The 20623-nt window shown below is 42.5% G+C and overlaps 1 protein-coding gene across 6 annotated transcripts in view; it reads left to right on the forward strand.

The window, feature by feature from the left end:
- Positions 1 to 20623, forward strand: part of KIFAP3 (kinesin associated protein 3) — a 173428-nt gene that overhangs the window by 86580 nt on the left and 66225 nt on the right. For 5 of the 6 annotated variants that reach the window (XM_042461751.1, XM_042461753.1, XM_042461752.1 and 2 more), the window contains 3 exons: positions 3225 to 3337; positions 15906 to 16071; positions 19158 to 19283. In XM_042461751.1, the coding sequence (XP_042317685.1) occupies positions 3225 to 3337; positions 15906 to 16071; positions 19158 to 19283 (405 nt within the window). The remainder of the gene's footprint in view (positions 1 to 3224; positions 3338 to 15905; positions 16072 to 19157; positions 19284 to 20623) is intronic. The other variant, XM_042461750.1, reaches the window with a different exon arrangement.

A 20623-nucleotide genomic window follows, 5' to 3' on the forward strand; every position in this document is an offset into this window, starting at 1 on the left:
CTTGACGCGTTTCAGAGATCGGCGCCCTTGTCAACCAGAAAATAACTCTGCCTCATCCATCCAGACTCCGTCCTGCTTCGGCCAGATCCAACTTTCATTCCGAAAGTGAATTTGGTCTTCCATACCTCTCAGGACATTGTGCTGCCATCCTCCTGCCCTCAGCCAAAGAGTTAGAAAAGATCTGGCACACCCTAGACGTGCGCAGAGCTATCAAGATTTATCTCAAGAGAACAGCGACCTTCAGAAAGTCCGAGGCCCTGTTTGTTTCCTTTCAGCTGAGGTCCAAGGGTAAAAAGGTCTCGGTCTCTACCCTTGCCAGGTGGATCAGAGAGTGCATTGCCTCATGCTACAAGACCTGAAGTCTTAGCCCTCCTGAGGACATCACTGCCCACTCCACTAGGAGCGTGACTACCTCTGCAGCACTGTCTACCAATGCACCTCTAGCAGAGATATGTAGGGCGGCCACCTGGAAATCGCCCTCTACCTTTGTCAAGCACTAGAAGCTCGAGACCTTTCAATCAGCTGAGGCGGCCTTTGGCCAGAGGGTATTACAGCAGATTGTCCCTGATTTGGCCTCCATGCCAGCAGGCCCTCCCTAGCAGTGGGTGGCTTTTGTAAATCCTTCTCTGCTGGGAAATGGAACGTTGATTCTTACCTGATATACGTCCCTTTCCAGCAGAGAAGATCCGAGCATCCTCCCCACCCTGCGCTTCTGTTGGCATTAACCATCCAGGTCGGTGACAGGCCGCATTAAAGGGGTGACCCGGTTATTCCTCTAAATTCAAAACAGCCATTTTTTTTCAGGAGGTTTTCCAGCTTTGTCTGACGGGGCCCTAGTGGTTTGGCTGGTCATCGACTGGGGTCTCCTAGGGGTCGCTCTGCCCATCGAGGTGGGGTCAGGCCCCTGGTGTGTTTTGTCTATGCTTTGTCTCTCCCTGCCTACCAGGTGCCAGTGGGCGGCGCTGCCCAATATTAAGGATGCTCGGATCTTCTCTGCTGGAAAGGGACGTATATCAGGTAAGAACCAACGTTCCATTCACTTCAAATCAATATAAACTACAACAAACAATTGAGGCACTGAGACAAGTTTGTAAAGATACCCTGTTTTTAACCCTGTAAACAGGACTAATATTTAAATAATTTTTCATATTGCTCTCCGTTTATCATATTATATGCATTTATATTGTTATTATTTTGTCAAGGTTTAGGCCTAACTTATAAAAAAATATGCTGCTAATATTGAACAAGTTTTAACCTTATAAGACTAATAAAGTGCCTGTATGTACATTCTGGGGAATATCTTTGAGGCTTGTTGGCAACATTCAGTAAGACTGGGGAAGGCGCGAGGGCAGTGGAAGCCCCTGAGAGGAGGATGCCAGAGAGCAAGTCCTCTTTTCTCTTTTCCTCTCGTTCCCTTCACTCCAAGGGCAAACTTCTCCACTAACTCAAAAACTTCCCTGCCCCGGCTTGCTTTATTTTCCTTCTCTGCAAAAGACAACTCTCCTGCCTCTCCTTTCCCCTGAGTGAACCTGAGGAGCCCTTGGCATGGTGCTGAAGTGGAGCATCCCCCTCCTCTCCTTCCCCTCCACTTTCCCTTTTCTGAGGTAAACGCTCAACCCTCTTTCTGTGTTGGGGGGGGGGGCTCTTAGCCTCTCAAAATGGTGGCACTTAGTCTGGACAACCCCCCTTCCCAAAATCATGGATACGTCCCTGCATGGCTGCAACTGGGAGAAAAGATGAGATGGCTGAATGAGACTACATGTGAAAGGGATCTAGGAGTCCAAGTAGACCACAAGTTGAACATGAGTGAACAGTGCGATGCGGCAGCTAAAAAGGCCAATGCAATTTTAGGCTGCATCAATAAAAGTATAGTAACTAGATCTAGAGAAGTAATAGTGCCACTGTATTCTGCTTTGGTCAGGCCCCACCTGGAATATTGTGTCCAGTTCTGGGCACAACAATTTAAAAAGGACATTGAGAAACTGGAGCGTGTCCAAAGGAGGGTGACTAAATGGTGAAGGGTCTGGAAACCATGCCCTATGAGGAATGACTTAGGGAACTGGGATGTTTAGCCTGGAGAAAAGAAGATTAAGAGGTGATATGATAGTCCTGTTTAAATATTTGAAGAGATGTCATTTGAGGAGCGAACAAGCTTGTTTTGTGCTGCTCCAGAGAACAGGACCAGGAACAATGGTGCAAGCTACAGCAAAAGAGATTCCATCTCAGCATTAGGAGGAACTTCCTGACAGTAAGGTCTATTTGACAATGGAACACACTCCCTCAGAGTGTAGTGGAGTCTCCTTCCTTGGAGGTCTTTAGGCAGAGGTTGGATGGCCATCTGTCAGGGATGCTTTGATTTGAATTTCCTACATGGCAGGGGGTTGGACTGGATGACCCTTGTGGTCTCTTCCAACTCTATGATTCTATGATAACAACCTATGCATCTGTGTAGCTTCCTATCCAGGACCTCCTAATCCCATATGCTATTCTGAAGGCTGTGCCTTCTATCATTGGTTTTCATGTGAAAAAAAAAGAGAAAGGGTAATGATGAATAGGCTTGACAAGTCTTGTCAGCCTCACTGTCACATTATGGATTGTTGCCCCAGGGAGAGAACACACCTCCCAAGACATCTTTTCAGGCCTACAAAACACTTTCTGTACTACTCAACAAGGAGTCTCTCATGACCACTACGCGCCTCCTCTGAGCCTTAGCAGTGACTATTCTGTGTGCTGATTCTAACAAGGTCTCCTGCACTTTTGCTGAGGACTGGCCCTGCTTCTCTCCCTAGTCATCCCTGATATGGGAGATAATTTAAATTGGTTCTGCAGCTGCAAGTTCACTGAATGATCTCTGGTTTTTCTACTTATGTGTGTCACACTCATCCAACTGTCTACCTCCTGTGTATGGGAACGGACCTCCTCCCCAAAAAAATCCCTCTCTATGTTCCCCATCAAGGATAGCCCATTCCACTCTGTCCAGGAAAACCTCTTTCTCCCTAATATTTGAAGTGTACGTACCCTGGGCCTCCAGCTACTGTACCTTCTCTTTCAATAGGGTTACCAACATGCAGTTGGTGCAGACTCCCCCATGAAACACCCCTGTTTTCTAAGCCTGTTCACCAAGCTCTGTCGTCATATAAACAGAATGGATTTTCTTTTTGTTAATATACAAATCATAACTGGTTGATACTGCTTTCTTCTATCCTTGATATTTTTCGACCTAGGAAATGGGCTGAAGATGCTGATGAAGAGAGCACTGAAATTCAAGGATCCACTATTGATGAAAATGATCAGGAACATCTCTCAGCATGATGGGCCAACCAAAACTTTGTTTATTGTAAGCAATTCTGTCTTATCAGTAATTTCTTTCTTTCATGTGGTAGAAATGAGATAAAGCACATACAGTGGTACTTTCTTATCTGTTGTGGTTTGGTTGCAGGACCCCACTGGAGATGAAAAACAATGCAAATGTTTAAGCCACATATTATTCAGTGGGTGGCCATGTGTGCATGTCTCCATCAGCACATCCACTTGCATGCAACATCATTGAAAAATATGGGTTGTGGAGATATATGGTAATAGAATCATGGAATAATAGAGTTGGAAGAGACCGCAAGGGCCATTCTATCCAACCCCCTCTATGCAAGAAATCCACATCAAAGCATCCCCGACAGATGGACATCCAGCCTCTGTTTAAAGACCTCCAAGGAGGGAGATTCCACTACACTCCAAGGGAGTGTGTTCCACTGTTGGACAGCCCTTACTGTCAGGAAGTTCTTCCTAATGTTGAGGTGGAATCTCTTTGCTGTAGCTTGAATCCATTGTTCCGGGTCTAGTCTCTGGAGCAGCAGAAAAACAAGCTTGCTCCCTCCTCAATATGACATCCCTTCAAATATTTAAACAGGGCTATCATATCACCTCTTAACCTTCTGTTCTCCAGGCTAAACATCCCAACCCCTAAGTCGTTCCTCCTTTACCACCTCAGTAAGAGAGCCAGCTACACCTCTCTCTTTTCTCTGTGAACCCCATCCTTCCCATGGCTCCACACATTTCTCCTAACCTGATCCCCATTCGGCCTCTCCTGTCTCCCTGCTTCCCTTCCTCTGTACCCTCTGGAACTGCCGCTCTGCTGCCCTAAAGCAACAGCAATTCATGACCTTTTTCTCTCAAATCCTTTCACCTCCTCGCTCTCACCGAAACCTGGCTCCCAGCCCATGAGACTGCTACCCTCCGCTGCCCTTTCTTTTGGTGGTCCTCCCTTCACCCACAGAAGCTGTCCTGAGGGTCGAGGAGGAGGGGTTGGTTATCTTGCTATCTAATTCCTGCCAGTTTCAAGTTCTATCTTTCCCCCAGCTATCATTTCTCTTCTTTTGATTTCATCCTATTAGACTCTTTTCTCCTGTACAGCCCCGGGTCGCAGTTATCTATCGCCCTCCTGGCTCTGCCAACCAGTTTCTCTCAGACTTTGAACATGGCTGACATTCTTTCTTCAAATTCAGTCCCACCTGATCCTAGGTGACTTCAATATCCACGTTGACGATTCCAATAACCCTACGACTTTCACTTAACTCTGCTAGCTTCTTTTGGCCTCCAACCACACTCCAACTCTTCAACTCATTCTCTTGGTCACTGTCTTGACCTAGTTCTTGCTGCAAACTGCGCCATTTCTGACTACCTGGGCACTTGACTTTCCACTATCTGATCATCATGAAGGCGGGGTACAGACCGCCGCTTTGCGGCGGTCTGCCGCCGCCGCCAGTAGGTCTGCGGGGGAGCCGGAGCCTTCAGACGGCCCGACTCCCGCGCGGACCGAAAAAAGAAGCTCCAAAATGGAGCTTCTTTACCGCGCGTTTGCGACGTAGCGGGCGCAGGGGCGTCTCGCTACGTCACAAGCGGCGCGACACGTTGGACGCTGTGGTCCAGTACGTAAAGATGGCGGCGCCAGTAAAGGGGCGCCGCCATCTTGTACGGACGGAGTCCGTACTAGGCCCAGGGGCGTCTATAAGAGACGCCCCTTTTTTAAAATGGGACGTCCGGAGGACGTCCCAAGCCGGTGCAGAAAGCACCAATATCTCCTTTGCTCTTACTTATACTCCTCCTCCTCGCCATACTATTCAACGCCATTTTCGTGATCTTCAATCTGTTGACTCTAACCATCTTGGTCTGACCCGGATTCATCTTTCTCTTCCCTAAATCTGCGGGGAGTCTGCTGATCAGCAATGTCTTTCCTCAACTCTCGACCTTTTGCCTGTCTCTGTATGCACTTCTTCCTCTAAGACTAGGCTCAGCCCTGGCTTACCCCCAACATTAAGTTTCTCCGGTCGCTCTAGAGCGGCCGAACATCTTTGGAGAAAGTCCAAAGAGTGGGCTGATTTATCCATCAAATTTGTTCTTTTTTCCTTCTCACGTGCCTTGTCTATGGCAAAACAGAATATTACAAATCATTGATCCCGCCAATGAGAGGCCCCGCAGCGTTTGTTCTCCACCTTCAACACTTTGCTTAAACCTCCTCTCCTCCTGTCTCTTCATCATTCTCCTAATGACTACTCGCTCGAGATAGTCCCACCCCCCGACCGATCCTCTTCTGCTCTTAATCTTCTATCACCCTCGCCTAACAAATTTTCTGTGTTTCCTCCGTCCCTTTGGATGAACCTCTACACTCTGAACTCTTCCAAACCTGCAACTGTTCTCTTGATCCAATTCCTACTCCTCTTCTAATCTCTAAGCTCCCCTTTCTGCCCTCGCTCCTCCATATCTCAATCTTCTCTCTCTACAGGCTTCTTCCCGTCGGACTCAACATGCTCTCATTTCCCCAATTCTGAAAAAACCTTCTCTTGACCCCTCCTCTTGTCTAGCTATCGTCTGATTTCTCTTCTCCCCTTTTTCTAAGGTTTTGGAACAGGTTGTTTATTCGCGTGTCTTGAGTTTCTTGAAACCAACCCCATCCTCAATCCCTTTCAGTCTGGTTTCCGCCCAAGGCATTCTACAGAGACAGCTCTCACTAAGATTTCGAATGACCTTTTACAGGCCAAGGCTAATGGCCTTTACTCTGTTCCATCCTTCTTGATTTGTCTGCAGCCTTTGACACTGTTGGTCACTGTCTCCTAATTGACATACTCTCTGACCTTGGGTTCTCAGACTCTGTTCTCGACTGGTTTAGATCTTACTTGTCTGGCAGATCTTTTGCAGTAGTTGCAGGGGGTCAAACTCTTCTTCTCCGATCCTTATCTGTTGGAGTTCCCAGGGCTCTGTTCTGGGTCCCCTTCTGTTTTCTCTCTACACACTGTCCTTAGGAAAATCATGGCTCTTTGGCTTTTCCTACCATCTGTATGCCGATGACACCCAGCTGTATCTTTCCGCCCCTGACATTTCTCCAAGGCTTGAACAGCAAGTTTCGTCTTGCCTCACAGCTGTCTCGCAGTGGATGCGCCATTGGTGTTTGAAGCTCAACATATCCAAGACGAGCTTCTTGTCTTTCCTCCTAAGCCACCCTTCAACTCTCCTTTTCTGTCTCTGTGGACACATTTTATTCAACCAGTCCAGCAAGCCCGCAGTCTGGTTTTATCTTTGACTCTTCTCTGTCGTGTATCCCTCAGACCAGACCACAGCCAAGGCTTGTAGATTCTTTTGTACAATATTGCCAAAATCGACCATATCTCTCCGCCTCTACTGCCAAGATCCTGGTCCATGCCCTAGTGATCGCAGAACTTGATTACTGTAATGTCCCCTGGCTGGGCTTCCTCTTTCTCACCTCCGTCCTTTAATCTCTGTCCAGCATTCAGCTGCACGCATTATCACATCCGCCCACCGCTCTGACCACATCTCTCCTGTGTTGGCATCCCTTCACTGGCTCCCCCTCCCTTTCCGCATTCAGTATAAGCTCTGCTGTCGACATTTAAAGCCCTCCATGGACTGGCCCCTCCTTACTTATCAGACCTTCTTTCTCCTCACCTTCCCACTAAGGCCCTCCGTTCTGGTAGTCAAGGTCTGCTGTCTCAGCCCAGGATTTCCTCTGCCCCATCCCGGATTTGCCCTTTTCACTTGCTGCCCCTCACTCCTGGAACCTTCTTCCCCCACAAGCAAGAGCCATCATTCTTTAACCAGCTTCAAAATGGAGTTGAAAACCATCCTGTTCAGAGTAGCCTCCCAGGCATTGCATAATTGTCGCTTACTGTTTGATGTTATTTTAGTGCCTGTTTACAAACCATTTCCTGTATTGCTATGTATATATGCATTATCCTACTTTAGAGTATGTATTTTCCCTGGAAAATGATTAACCATTCATTATGAAGCCAAGCCCTCCCTCCATCCACTGCCTGGTCCAGGCCTTGGAGGTAGAGAGGAACTGCGGGACCTCTCACCCTTTCCCTCCACCACTCCCTTCTCCTCTGTTTCATGTCTTTTTTAGATGTCAGCCCGAGGGCAGGGAACCGTCTAATAAAAAGATTGCATGTACAGCGCTGTGTAAATTTACAGAGCTTATAAATAAAGGTTAATATAATAATAATAATAAATAAATAATAATAATAATAGGGCTTGGTTTCCAGACCCTTCACCGTTTTAGTCGCCCTCCTTGGACACACTCCAGTTCTATGTCCTTTCTATCCTTTTGAATTGTGGGCCCAGAACTGGACACAATATTCCAGGTGGGGCCTGACCAGAGCAGAATAGTGGCCACTATTACTTCCCTTGATCTAGACACTATACTTTTATTGATGCAGCCTAGAATTGCATGGCTTTTTTAGCTGCTGCTTCACACTGTTGACTCATGTTCAACTTGTGGTTCTATTGGACTCCCAGATCCCTTCACATGTAGTTTCATTCAGCCAGGTGTCGCTCATCCTATATCTGTGCATTTCATTTTCCGCCCTAAGTGCAGTACCTTACATTTCCCATGTTGAATTCATTTTGTTAGCTTTGGGCCCACTTTCTAGTCTATTCAGGTCATCTTGAATTTTGATCCTGTCCTCGGGAGTATTAGCTACTCCCCAGTTTGATGTCATCTGCAAATTGATAAGTATGCCCCCAATTTGTCCTCCAAGTCCATTGATAAAGATGTTGAATAGCACTGGGCCCAGGACAGAGCCCTGTGAAACCCCACTGATCACTTCTCTCCAGGATGAAAAGGAGTGCCATTGTTGAGCCCCCTTTGGCTTCGGTCAGTCATCCAATTACAAATCCATGTAACAGTTGCCTTGTCTAGCCCACATTTTACATGCTTGTTTGCAAGGATGTCATGGGGAACTTTGTCAAAGGCCTTACTGAAATCAAGATATACTATAGCCACATCATTCCCTTCATCTAACAAGCTGGTAATTTTTATCAAAAATGAGATAAGATTTGTCTGGCATGACTTCTTTCTCTGAAACCCATGTTGACTTTTTGTGATGGCTTTGCTTTCTAGATGTTCACAGACTCTCTGTTTAATGATCTGCTCTAGAATCTTTCCTGGTTTAGATGTCAAACTAACTGGACAATAATTGTTGGGTCGTCTGAATTGCAGATCACTAGTACATGATACCGTAGGCCCAATGTAAAGCTCTTTAACTTGTGTGATTGTTAGTTTGCAAATGCATTCACTGGGGTGTCTTGCTTCTCTTGGAATTCCACCGTTTTCTGGAATTCAGAGGTTGGTTGGTTTTTTATAATGTAGTTTGGAGGTCCCAACCTTGGGCTGGTACATTTGGACCTTTGATAGACTGTTGTTGGCATTTCAGAAATGCCTGCCGTGGCAGTCGAGCCAGTCACAAGACAACTGTTTCTTATAAGGCTCCTCCAGGGCCAGAGGAACTTCATCTAAAGGTAATAAAGGAATTTGCAATCTCAGAGCCACTGTCTATCATCTTTGAGAATCCTTGGAGAAAAGGAGAAGTCCCAGCACACTGAAGAGAGCAAATTTCCTCATCTTCAAAAGTGGATAGGTGTGGGAAGGACAACCCGGAGGCAGAAATTGGAGTTTAGTAGCTCATCTGTGTATTTTCCCAGCAGCATCTGCTGAAAATACCATAAGCAAAGAGAAAGCTAGGTTTGGTGAAGCAGCAAGCTTTCAAGCCATGGACCAGGAGGCAGTGTTCTGAGAGTTTAGCAGCTCATCTACATACAGTGCACCCTTCTTTTACGTGGGGGATCCGTTCCGGACCCCCCTGCGTAAAAGAAAAAAGCGTGTATGCTCGAGCCCCATTACAAGTAATGGGGCTTGTGCTCACAGCGGCATGGGGTGGTGGCGGCATACTTCTTCTGTGTTTCTTCCGGCACGCTCCGCGGCTTCTTCAAGCGCTGCTTTCAGCGTATGCTGAAAGCAGCGTATAATGCGCCCAGGCACTGTACTTTCCCAGCAGCCTTTGCTGAAGGTGCTTCAATGAAAAGGAAGATGGGTTTGGTGAGGCAACAATCTTGAACCATACAGTGAGATATTATACAGATATTGCACAAAAAAATGATGAAAAGAAAAAACAGCAGTGATGGAGGTAGTCATCTGCTGCATTGCATGTGGAATGTGTCTTCTTGCTGGAAAATTTCACCGACTACAACTCGTGACTCTATTGGAAGGGAAAATCAGCACATTCTAGCTACTCATTGAGACCCTTCAGCACATCAGAGAAAACAAAAACTTTCTTGTTTGAACATAGGGAGAAATGATCGTACAGAAACAACAGGAAAAAACTGCTACAGTGAATGAAGAGGCCTGTAATAGTGACAAAACATGCTGAGCGACAGTCACTATCAGGACCAGACCATACAGAAAGTATTCAGAACCTCTGCAACTAAGCAATTGCTTCCAACATCTTCATGAGTATCATAGAGGTGGAGCGTTTCTGATGCACATTGTAAATCACCAGTGTGAGAGAATATATGAATTTAACATTGCTTCTTGGGAGAGAAAGGATATAATATTGTTGGGAATTGCCCAAAGGTTTGACGTTCTGGTGGAAGAAGAAAAGGGTGAAGATTTCTACCCCTGAGTAGGCTAGAATATTTATAAGGAAATACTCGGAGGCTAAAAAGGCATATGCAGAGTCACAAGGAAAACAGCCTGAAAAACAGAAAGGACAAGAAGAGGAGGAAGAGGAAGAAGAGGGAGAGCTAGATGGAATTGAATTAGGAGCCACAGCAGCACCAGAGAGACTTGTAATAAGAGAAAATAGAGATGATGACGAAGGGATAATTGATGAAAGAGAAGACGATGTATTTGAACGAGTGACAGAAGATTTGTTGAAAGATCTGGAGTTCCAGTTAGACAACCAAGATGAAATTGGGGAAATGGAAGAACTGAGAGGAGAGCACGAGGACATATTTGAGGAATATTTTGATAATTGATAGCTATATTATATTCTTTTGATGCATTATGGGTCCACGTGAAATTTTGAAATTCGGGACATGGAATGTCCAAGGCTCGAACACACGCCAAAAGAGAAAAAAGATTTTCCGTTATTTACAAAAATTAAATCTGGATGTTTGTTGTTTGCAGGAAACAAGAATAAGAGAAAGGGAGACCAAACACCTAAACTGTATTAAACTAGGTCAAGAATTTGTAGCATCATCTAAGTTTAAAAAGAAAGGTGTGGTGATATACATTAAGTCTAACCATGCAGCAAGAAAGATTTGTGATGATTCTGAAGGTCACTATCTTATGGTAGAAATGGAATATAATACACAAAAGATACTGTTGATTGGACTTTACGGCCCATTGGATAATAAAGGCAAATTTTATAAAAGATTAAAGGAGAAATTGATTTTATTGGATTATGATACAGTGGTTATGATGGGTGACTGGAATGGACTGGTGGACCCTAAATTAGACAGACCATCTGATAAAGTAATGAGGAAAAATCAAGGGAAACTACCTAAAGATTTTTTTGACTTGACAGATTTAGCAGTTTTGCAAGAGAATTAAATATGGAAATGCTAAGGAATTTACTTTCTTTTCAGATAGGCACAGATCATGCTCTAGGCTTGATATGTTTTGGATTTCGGCTCATTTGAGTCCACAAATCTACAAAGTGAATGTCAGGCTCCTGCTTGCAGGCCCCCTTTCCAATAAGAGGCTGGGCTGTAAAAGTACCAACTTTATTGAAAATAGAGTTACATACAAGAGAAGTGTATGTAATGAAGATTACATAGTAACATATGTTTTATATAGTCCCACAAAGCAAACCCACCCCATAAAGCAATAAAGCAAATTAATTGGATGACTCCTTCTCGCGCGGTGAGGAATCTCCTCCCCAATGATGTAATGTCCTCCAGTCCGGGATCTTTGGCAGACTCTCAAAACAACTAAGTTCCCACACGGCTTTATCTCCTCCTTGCACCTGTGACCTTGAAGCATAAATATTCCCCATAACCAGACTAAGTAATAATTAACCTTAACAGCCTATGAACATAATCACACATAATAATATATCCCATCATCCCACAACCCAACATACATAGCAGCATCTAAAATATAATAGCAGCATAATAAAGTATCATGAACATATTACCATAACATCACATAAGCAATAGCAATAGACTCTTTAGGTTTAACTCCCCCTCCCAACACAGGAACAGTCTCTGCCTGGCAGGGTAACTCCCTAGCAATGTAGCATTCCAATCCTAACAAGCAAGCACAGAAGCTAACCATCAATCTACCACCTTCTAGTATATTCTATTAACCCATTATGTATCAAACCCACTACTATTTTACCCTTATAATATTTAAACAAAACCCTAAACTTATAATCCTCATGACAGAAACCCCAAATGAATAAATGAATGCAGTGGATTTCTGACAGTGAAAACATGGCCAAGAGTGTGATCAGATCATAACCCAGTTACTTTAGAATTGAAATTTGGCAGAAGGAGTCATAATTGGAGACTGAAGTTGAATATCTTAAAGGACGAGAAAAACTTAGTGGTACTTAAAAATCAAATTCTCACTTATGTTAGAGAAAACATGCATAAAGAGTGTCCAGTGCATATTGTTTGGGATGCCTCCAAAGCAGTAGTAAGGGGGTGTTTAATTCAAAAGAGCATTAAATGGAGAAGGAAAAGAAAAGATAAATAAATTAAATGAGGAACTGGAGAAATGGGGGAAAAAGTGAAAGATGTTCCAAGGAATGTAGAAGCCCCCAAAGAAATTAAATTCAGTGTGCCCGTGCCATGCGCGGGCGCGCCATATGCGGCCTTGAGCATATGCGCTCAAGCTGCGGCGCGCGGGGCGGAAGGGGTGGCGCGTCCCATTCAATTGAATGGGCGTGCGCGCGCCCGTTGCGCCCCGCGCACGAGCCCCATTGTTTCCAATGGGGCTCGAGCATAGGCGGAATTTGCCTTACGCGGAGGGATCCGGAACGGATCCCCCGCGTAAGGCGAGGACGCACTGTATATACAGAAACAATTATCAATTCTTATGGTGGAGGAAATTGATAAGAAAAATAAATTTATGAAACATAGATATTTTGAAGGAGCAAATAAACCTGGAAAACTGCTGGCCTACATGTTGAAAAGAGAAAGAGTTAAAAGATCGATAACCAAGATAAAGGAAGGGGGTAAAATGGTAACAGACAAAAATCAAATCAAAAAGATTTTTTTAAGATACTTTACAATTTATATAAGGAAATGGGAGGAAAGGTGGAGATAGAGAAATATTTAGAAGAACAGGAAATCAAAAAGTTGACATCAGAACAGAAACAAATACTGAATGTGCCCATAACTTTAGAAGAGTTGTCAGGAGCTATTCAAAGATCAAAAAATGTGAAATCCCCTGGTCTTGATTGTCTAACCAATGAATATTATAAACTATTTGAGAAAGAATTAGCACGTCCCTTGGATTGAATACATAGAGATCAAAATGGCTTTCTCCCTAATAGAAAAATTAAAGACAATATTAGAAATTTGATAAATTTGATTGAAATACACGAAAAAAATATTGATGAAAGGTTGGCAATGAATTTTTTTAGATGCGGAGAAGGCTTTTGATAATATCAGATGGGATTTCATGTTTGGAGTGTTGAAAAAGATGAAGGCTGGGGGAAATTTTATAAATTGGATTATGAAAATATATTCTAGACAAGAGGCCTGTGTAACAATCAACGGGGACAAAACAAATATGTTTACACTAACTAAAGGGGTTAGGCAAGGTTGCCCTCTCGCTCCACTGTTATTCATCTTAATCTTGGAGGTCCTGTTGAATAAAATTAGAAAAGATGTCCTAATTGAAGGTGTGAAGCTTAAAAGGGAAGTTTATAAATTGCGAGCTTATGCGGACAATTTGGTGTTTACGATATCCAATATTATTGAATGTAGTGACCACCTAATGCAAAATCTTAAAAAATATGGGAAAGTGGCGGGTTACAAAATTAAACTAAAACAATGATGTTAACAATGAATATTCCAGATAAAGATATAAAGAAAATTGTGGAAATAACAGGATTCCAGAGAAAGAAACAGGTAAAGTATCTAGGAATCACAATATCAACTAAAAATACAGAATTATTTGAAAATAATTATAAAAAAACTTGGAAGGAAATAAAAAAGGATCTAAGGAGGTAGCAGCAATTAAATATCTCTTGGCTAGGGAAGATAGCAAGGACAAAAATGTCAGTACTCCCTAAAATGATTTTTTTTATTTCAAAATATCCCTATTATTACAAATGATGCGGTTTTTCAGGAGTGAAACAAAGACATATTGGAATTTATCTGGCAAAAAAAAAAAAAAGCCCAGGATAAAATTAAAAGTATTGCAAGATGGAACAGATAAAGGCGGACTAGGCCTTCCTAGTTTAAAGTGATACTTTTATGCATGTGCTTTCGATTGGTTGATGGATTGGGCTAAATTGGAAAATAGCAGAAATTTAACAGCGGAAGGTTTTGGTCTAAAATTTGGCTTTCACGCATATTTATTTTACGATAAGAGTAAGGTAGATAGAGATTTCAAAAACCATTTTGTTCGTAAAACTCTATTACAAATATGGATGAAATATAAAACAAAATGGTCCCCTAAAATTCCATTATGGGCATCTCCAGCAGAAGCCTTCCTGAGACGAGAAGTTTATAGTGAAAAGAAATGGTTTCAGTATAGTGATATTAAAGTGGTTGAAGCTATTCAAACCATTAAAACACAAGAGGAAATCATTAGGGATGTCTTTTCATGCAACTGGTTTGCCTATAGGCAATTGGTTGAGAGATTCGAAATGGATAAAAATTTAATGGGTATTTCACCAAGTTTCCCAGAATTAGAGAAATTGGTCAAGGAGGAACAAAAAAAGGGGGGGGATATCTAAATTTTATAATTTGATATTGAAATGTGAATTGGAAGATGAGATAGTTAAAGATTATATGGTCCAATGGGCAAAATATTTGAATCAAAATATTATGTTGGAGCAGTGGAAGAAGACATGGCGGAGGAGGATCAAATATACTAGTAACGTGGAAATCAGAGAAAATTGTTATAAATCAATGCTCAGATGGTATTTGACACCCTATAAATTATCTAAAATGTTTAAAGGATCTAAAGGCCTCTGCTGGAAGTGTAATACAGAATTAGTTACATTATGCATGTTTGGTGGACCTGTGTAAAGGCCAAAAAGTTCTGGAAAATGATTCACGGTGAAATGAAAAAGATTTTCAATTTTCAGTATCCAATATTCGCGTGGACCTTAAAATGTATCTTTTGAATATAGGAGAAGAACCTAATGTGGAAAGACAGGAAGGAAAATTACTATTTCTAGCTATATGTGCTGCTAGGATTATATATGCAAGATACTGGAAATCAGAAGAAACTCCGTCATTAGAAGAGCGGAAATTAAAATTGTATAACTTGTACCAAATGGACAAATTATCCTTTCTCTCAAAAAATAAGACATTATCAATTTTCTATAAAGAATGGAGTTCATGGGTTACCTATGTTCAACTGGATGAAAAAGAATCCAGATATATAGCGTTATTGGAATAAAAGTGGGCTTTAAAAGAATTAGGAATATATATATATATATATTTACATAATATAAAGTCTTGTGTTTTGGCTTTTGCTCATCTCGTTTTAAATATATATCAGTATATGTAGTCTAAGGTGCGTTACAGACCGCCCAAAACGGGCAGTCTGCCAGCACCGTCATTTGCTGCGTCCAGGAACCGCAGCGGTCAAACCGCACGGTTCCCGGACGCAACAAGAAGAAGCCACAAAAAGCGGCTTCTTTTTGCACCCCGGAAGTGGTGCCGCAAGTGGCCAATAATGCACTTGCAGTGTCACTTCTGTCGTGTGCTGTGCGTCCGTGATGTCAAGATGGTGGCACCTGTGTAGAACAGGCACTGCCATTTTGTACGCGCTCTGCGCGTACTAGGGTTAGGGGCATCCGGAAGGGACACCCCTTTCTAACCCTAGTACGCGCAGAGCGCGTACTTTCCACCCGTGCGGAACAGGCCTAAGTTAATTATAAATCGAAGGACACGGGGAGGAATGAAGCGACAAAGATACTGTATAAGAATAGATAGATAATTGATGGAGAATAGATATATAAATATAATAAGCATTTAAGTTCAAAAGAAGGAGATAAATTGAAACGTCAAATAAGGACTGACCGTGGGGTATAACTAATAGAGAAGTAAGATTCTCAAGATATTGAATTATAGGATATTAAGAGTTTATGATTAGTAAATATTGATTTTTGAAAATCACTTGCACACCTGAGGAAGTTACGATATGGTTTGTATATACGTTTCACGTTAATATTAGGTGTTTATTATTTGTTATATGTTTTAATGATTTGTTAATAAAATTAATTTAAAAAAAGTAAATCACCAGTGTGTTCATGGTTTTGGAATGTGGGACAGAACATGTTAATGATATTCCTTTCATTCTCCCTCACTGTTGTCTTAAATGCATGTGGTGTATCTATTAAATACTTAACTTTCTTTTCTTGCTTGTTTAGGATTATGTTGGTGACCTGGCTGCTCAAATATCTAATGATGAAGAAGAAGAATTTGTTATAGAATGCTTAGGAACACTGGCAAATTTAACCTTGCCTGATTTGGATTGGGAACGTGTGCTGAAAAAATACAAAATGGTACCATATCTCAAAGACAAACTAAAACCAGGTCTGTATCATTAGTTTACCAGTCTCCCAAGATGCTGTTACTGTACAGCATAATGGGTCTATAATAATTAATGTCAGTTTTTATTTCAGGTTTTGTTGGGAAACTGAAGATCACCTAAAGTAAAGTAAATTTATGTGGTTAAAATCCTAGATTGAGGAAATTTACTGTATGTCTCAGTAAAATTAAAGCACCAAACATTCTAGTTCTTTTTACAAAGAGCTTTTAATTCCATTGAAAAACATATTTTAGACTGTAAAACAATAATCATATGTTCTTACCATCCAGATAACATCTGTAAGCTTTAAAATGTATTTTTAAATTAATAGTCAACAAACTCTTTCTGTTGGCTCTGAATTTGCAATATATATATATATATATATATATATATATATATATATATATATATCCACCAATGCCAATTTACTGCTCAATCTGAGGACACACACTCAGATGCGGCTTAATAACAATGTAGCAGAGTAGCACCATCAGCAATCCAACAATCCAATCCACATGTGACCTATCTCTTCGTACACTTCTATACTGTGATGGCATACTGTGCTTCACAGCATGATACAGCCTTTGCTTCATCTTGTGTACTTTGACTCAGCATTTTATAACAGTCTCACAGGATATGATGCATCCTGTCAGTCAAAATATTTTCCACACAGTTTAAGGTAATATTATTCCAACACTCCCCTCCAAAATATTTTGATATGGCATACCAGAACAATTCAAATACATTTGGTTACACATTTACAGGTTGACATATATGTTAGCATTGTTGTTCACTGCATTTACATAGTCCAAGCAAGACAACCATTTCCTTATGCCTTTGTGCCAGCAATGCCTTAGTGAATATGTCTTCTAAATTTCTCTCTGACATACAGTACACAAGTGTCACGACTCCTTCCTATATCATTTGTCAACCATGTGTGTACCTTATACCAACGTATTTTGTTCTGCTTTTAGATTCTCTGCCTCTGCCAATGCTATGCAGGTCTGAGAATCCTCATTAACAAGACTTTTACATTTGTCAATCAACTGGTTGATCTTTGCTTTTTTGACTCAAGAATGGTTCTCATTCCTGAGTTCTAAGCCTTGCCTTGTGTTTGCTATCCCTATTTGGCATGTTCATCCTTTTGTACACTCATCTGGACCCCACAACATTCTGGTCCCTTGGCATGTCTACAGTTTCAAAACCATTTTTATCACCCAATGATTCAGGTTCTGCATCCATGGCACTATTCCATCTTTCCTGTTTTTTCAACAGAACACTTTTGCACTTCTGGACAAATTTTTGGCTCACAAATGTCATCACACACCCTTGCTTGTTACATTACAAAGTGATCAGGAGCTTTACTGACTCTCTTTGACCTCCTAGGTGTTAACACAGCTGTAGCTTGAGTGTCATCCTTACTTTTGGCCCAACTTTCTTATCTGTTAAGCTCATTTTGAAATTTCATAATCTCCTGTGGGGTATTAGCTAGTCCCCCTAATTTTGTGTCAGCTTCAGATTTGATAAGCATGCCTCCTATTCAAGTCATTGATAAAGATGTTGAATAGCACTAGGCCCAGGACAGAACCCTGTGGCACCTCACTAGTCACTTCTTTCCAGGATGAAGAGAAGCCATTACTGAAACTACTGCATTCCCATTCATCTACCAAGCTGGTAATTTTATTTAAAAAAAGAAAAAGATCAAATTAGTTGGGCATTACCGTCTTTTCCGGCATATAAGATGACTTTTTAACCCATGAAAATCTTCTCCAAAGTTGGGGGTCGTCTTATACGCCGGGTTAAGCCCGGCCTGCTCCTACTCCACTATATTCTGCTCTGGTCAGGCCCCACCTGGAATATTGTGTCCAGTTCTGGGCGCCACAGTTCAAAAAGGACATTGAGAAACTGGAGCGTGTCCAAAGGAGGGCGACTAAAATGGTGAAGGGTCTGGAAACCAAGCCCTATGAGGAACGCCATAGGGAGCTGGGTATGTTTAGCCTGAAGAAAAGAAGGTTAAGAGATGATATGATAGCCCTGTTTAAATATTTGAAGGGATGTCATATTGAGGAGGAAGCAAGCTTCTGTTCTGCTGCTCCTGAGACTAGGACCTGGAGCAATGGATGCAAGCTGCAGGAAAAGAGATTCCACCTCAACAGTAGAAGGAACTTACTGACAGTAAGGGCTGTTCAACAGTGGAACACACTTCCTCGGAGTGTAGTGGAGTCTCCCTCCTTGGAGGTCTTTAAACCGAGGCTGGATGGCCATCTGTCGGAGATGCTTTGATCTGGATTTCCTGCATGGCAGGGGGTTGGACTGGATGGCCTTTGCGATCTCTTCCAACTCTATGATTCTATGATAGCCATATTTAAATATTAGAATGGATATCATACTAAGGATGGAACAAATTTGTTTTCTGCCGTTCCAGAGAATAGGACCCAGAACAATGGATACAAGCTACAGGAAAAGAGATTCCACCTAAACATTAGGAGTAACTTCCTGACAGTGAAAGCTGTTTGACAGTGGAACACACTCCCTTGGGGTGTGGTGGAGTCTCCTTCTGTGAAGGTTTTTAAACAGAGGCTAGATAGTCATCTGTCAGGGATGCTTTAATTGTGAGTTCCTACATGGTAGTGGATTGGACTGGATGTCCCTTGTGGTCTCTTCCCACTCTGTTCTATGATAGGGTAAACAATGCTTGTCATCCAGGCTTTCTTTCGTTTCTCCCAGAACAACTAATCTGACATCAAAACTTTGATGAGTGGATGGATTTTAAAATGCCTATTCATAGCTTAGTGGAAGCAAAGCTCAGTGTATACAAGTGGTTTATGATGAGATGCAGCAAGATACTCCACCGGCTGAGTGTTATTGTCAATATTCCTTATTCATTTCACTGGACTTGAAGGTTCATTTCACTGGACTTGAACCAACATGTTGATCAGGGCAGCAGTTATTCCTGACACTGTAATTTAATACGAATCACTGTAATTTAAAACGGCTATTCAAAGAAAATAGGTGTGCTGGAATTCACATAGAAAGTTTATCTCATGGTTTTTTTGTTTCAGCAATACAGTTTTTCATTCAACTTTATTAGGTTCTGCAGAAGATGACCTTGTTTTGGAAGTGGTAATAATGATTGGAACTGTATCCATGGATGACTCCTGTGCAGCACTGCTGGCTAAATCTGGAATAATTCCAGCACTTATTGAACTCCTTAATGGTATGTATCTGTTACATTCTGTAAACTGTAATTCTTTCTGTTTTTGTGTGTAGTGTAATATAAGATGGTAGATACGATTAGGAGAAGGTATTGACAGTTTTAGAATGCTGGTTGATATCTATTTCAATGGAATGGTGATTGGCTGTGAGAGTGGGAGAAATGATACAGTGCACATGAGGATGTGAGTATCAGGAGTAGGATTCAGAAGAAGAAACTTAGATGTGAGTAGGATTTGAATTCTGAATGACAGAAAGAAAGAGAGAGACTGAGTAGGGAGAGGTTGTATTAGTGGCTAAAGTCTGGTTTGTTATTGTATTGATATAAAAGAAATTAAAAATACTAGTGTTTGTATGCTGGGTATACTAGTGTAATAACATCAATGCAACATGTTAAATTAATTAATGTATTTGATAAAATTACATTCATTATTCAATATCGCCATGTCTAACACTGGCTTACTATGCTCATTATTGAATACCGTTAAGCTGTTGGTGACATACATGACCTCAGATTAAGTGTTTGTGTGTTCTTTTTAATTGGTGATGCAGAGAGAAGTATTTGCTTCTTCCTTCTGTACTGTCCACCACCACTTTTGGTACCTTTTAAGTGCCTGGAATGCATTACCATGGCTGTATATTCCTTTTTTTTTTTGGGGGGGGGGGAGCAAGTGTAACCATGGGTTCTGCAGCTAGGAGGGAAAAGTTAATCTTCTGCTAACAAAATTCAAGAAATCTGGGAGGACAACCTCAGTTCTGTTCCCTCTCCCCACAATTGGAATATAGTCAAGGCAGTGCATTTCAGGGTGCTTCCCAGCTGCCTTCTGAAACCAGGAGAAATGTGGAAATATAGGAGTGGAGTGTAACACTTCACCTGCTAAAGGTAGGATCTGGGCCATAGTGTGTTAAACCAAAGAATTACAAGAATAGCCTTACATAAAAATTTATGGAAGTGGATACAGTAGAGATGGAAGAAATACCCTAGGAAGTGTAACAGACAGTGGCTAGAACAGGGGTCGGCAACCTACGGCCCGCGGGCCGCATCCGGCCCGCGAGCACCGTAGGAGCAGCCCCCGGCCGGCCCTGCCACCGATTGCCGCCGCCGGCACGCCCGTTCCCCGCCCCTCAGGGCCAGCCTCGGCCCGCTCTGAGGGGCGGGGAAAGCGCCGGGGCAGCCGGCGCTGGCCTTTCCCCGCCCCTCAGGGCCGGCCTCGGCCCGCTCTGAGGGGCGGGGAAAGCGCCGGGGCAGCCGGCGCTGGCCTTTCCCCGCCCCTCAGGGCCGGCCTCGGCCCGCTCTGAGGGGCGGGGAAAGCGCCGGGGCAGCCGGCGCTGGCCTTTCCCCGC

Source organism: Sceloporus undulatus, chromosome 4 (genome assembly GCF_019175285.1).
Source record: "Sceloporus undulatus isolate JIND9_A2432 ecotype Alabama chromosome 4, SceUnd_v1.1, whole genome shotgun sequence".
Lineage (NCBI taxonomy): Eukaryota > Metazoa > Chordata > Lepidosauria > Squamata > Phrynosomatidae > Sceloporus > Sceloporus undulatus.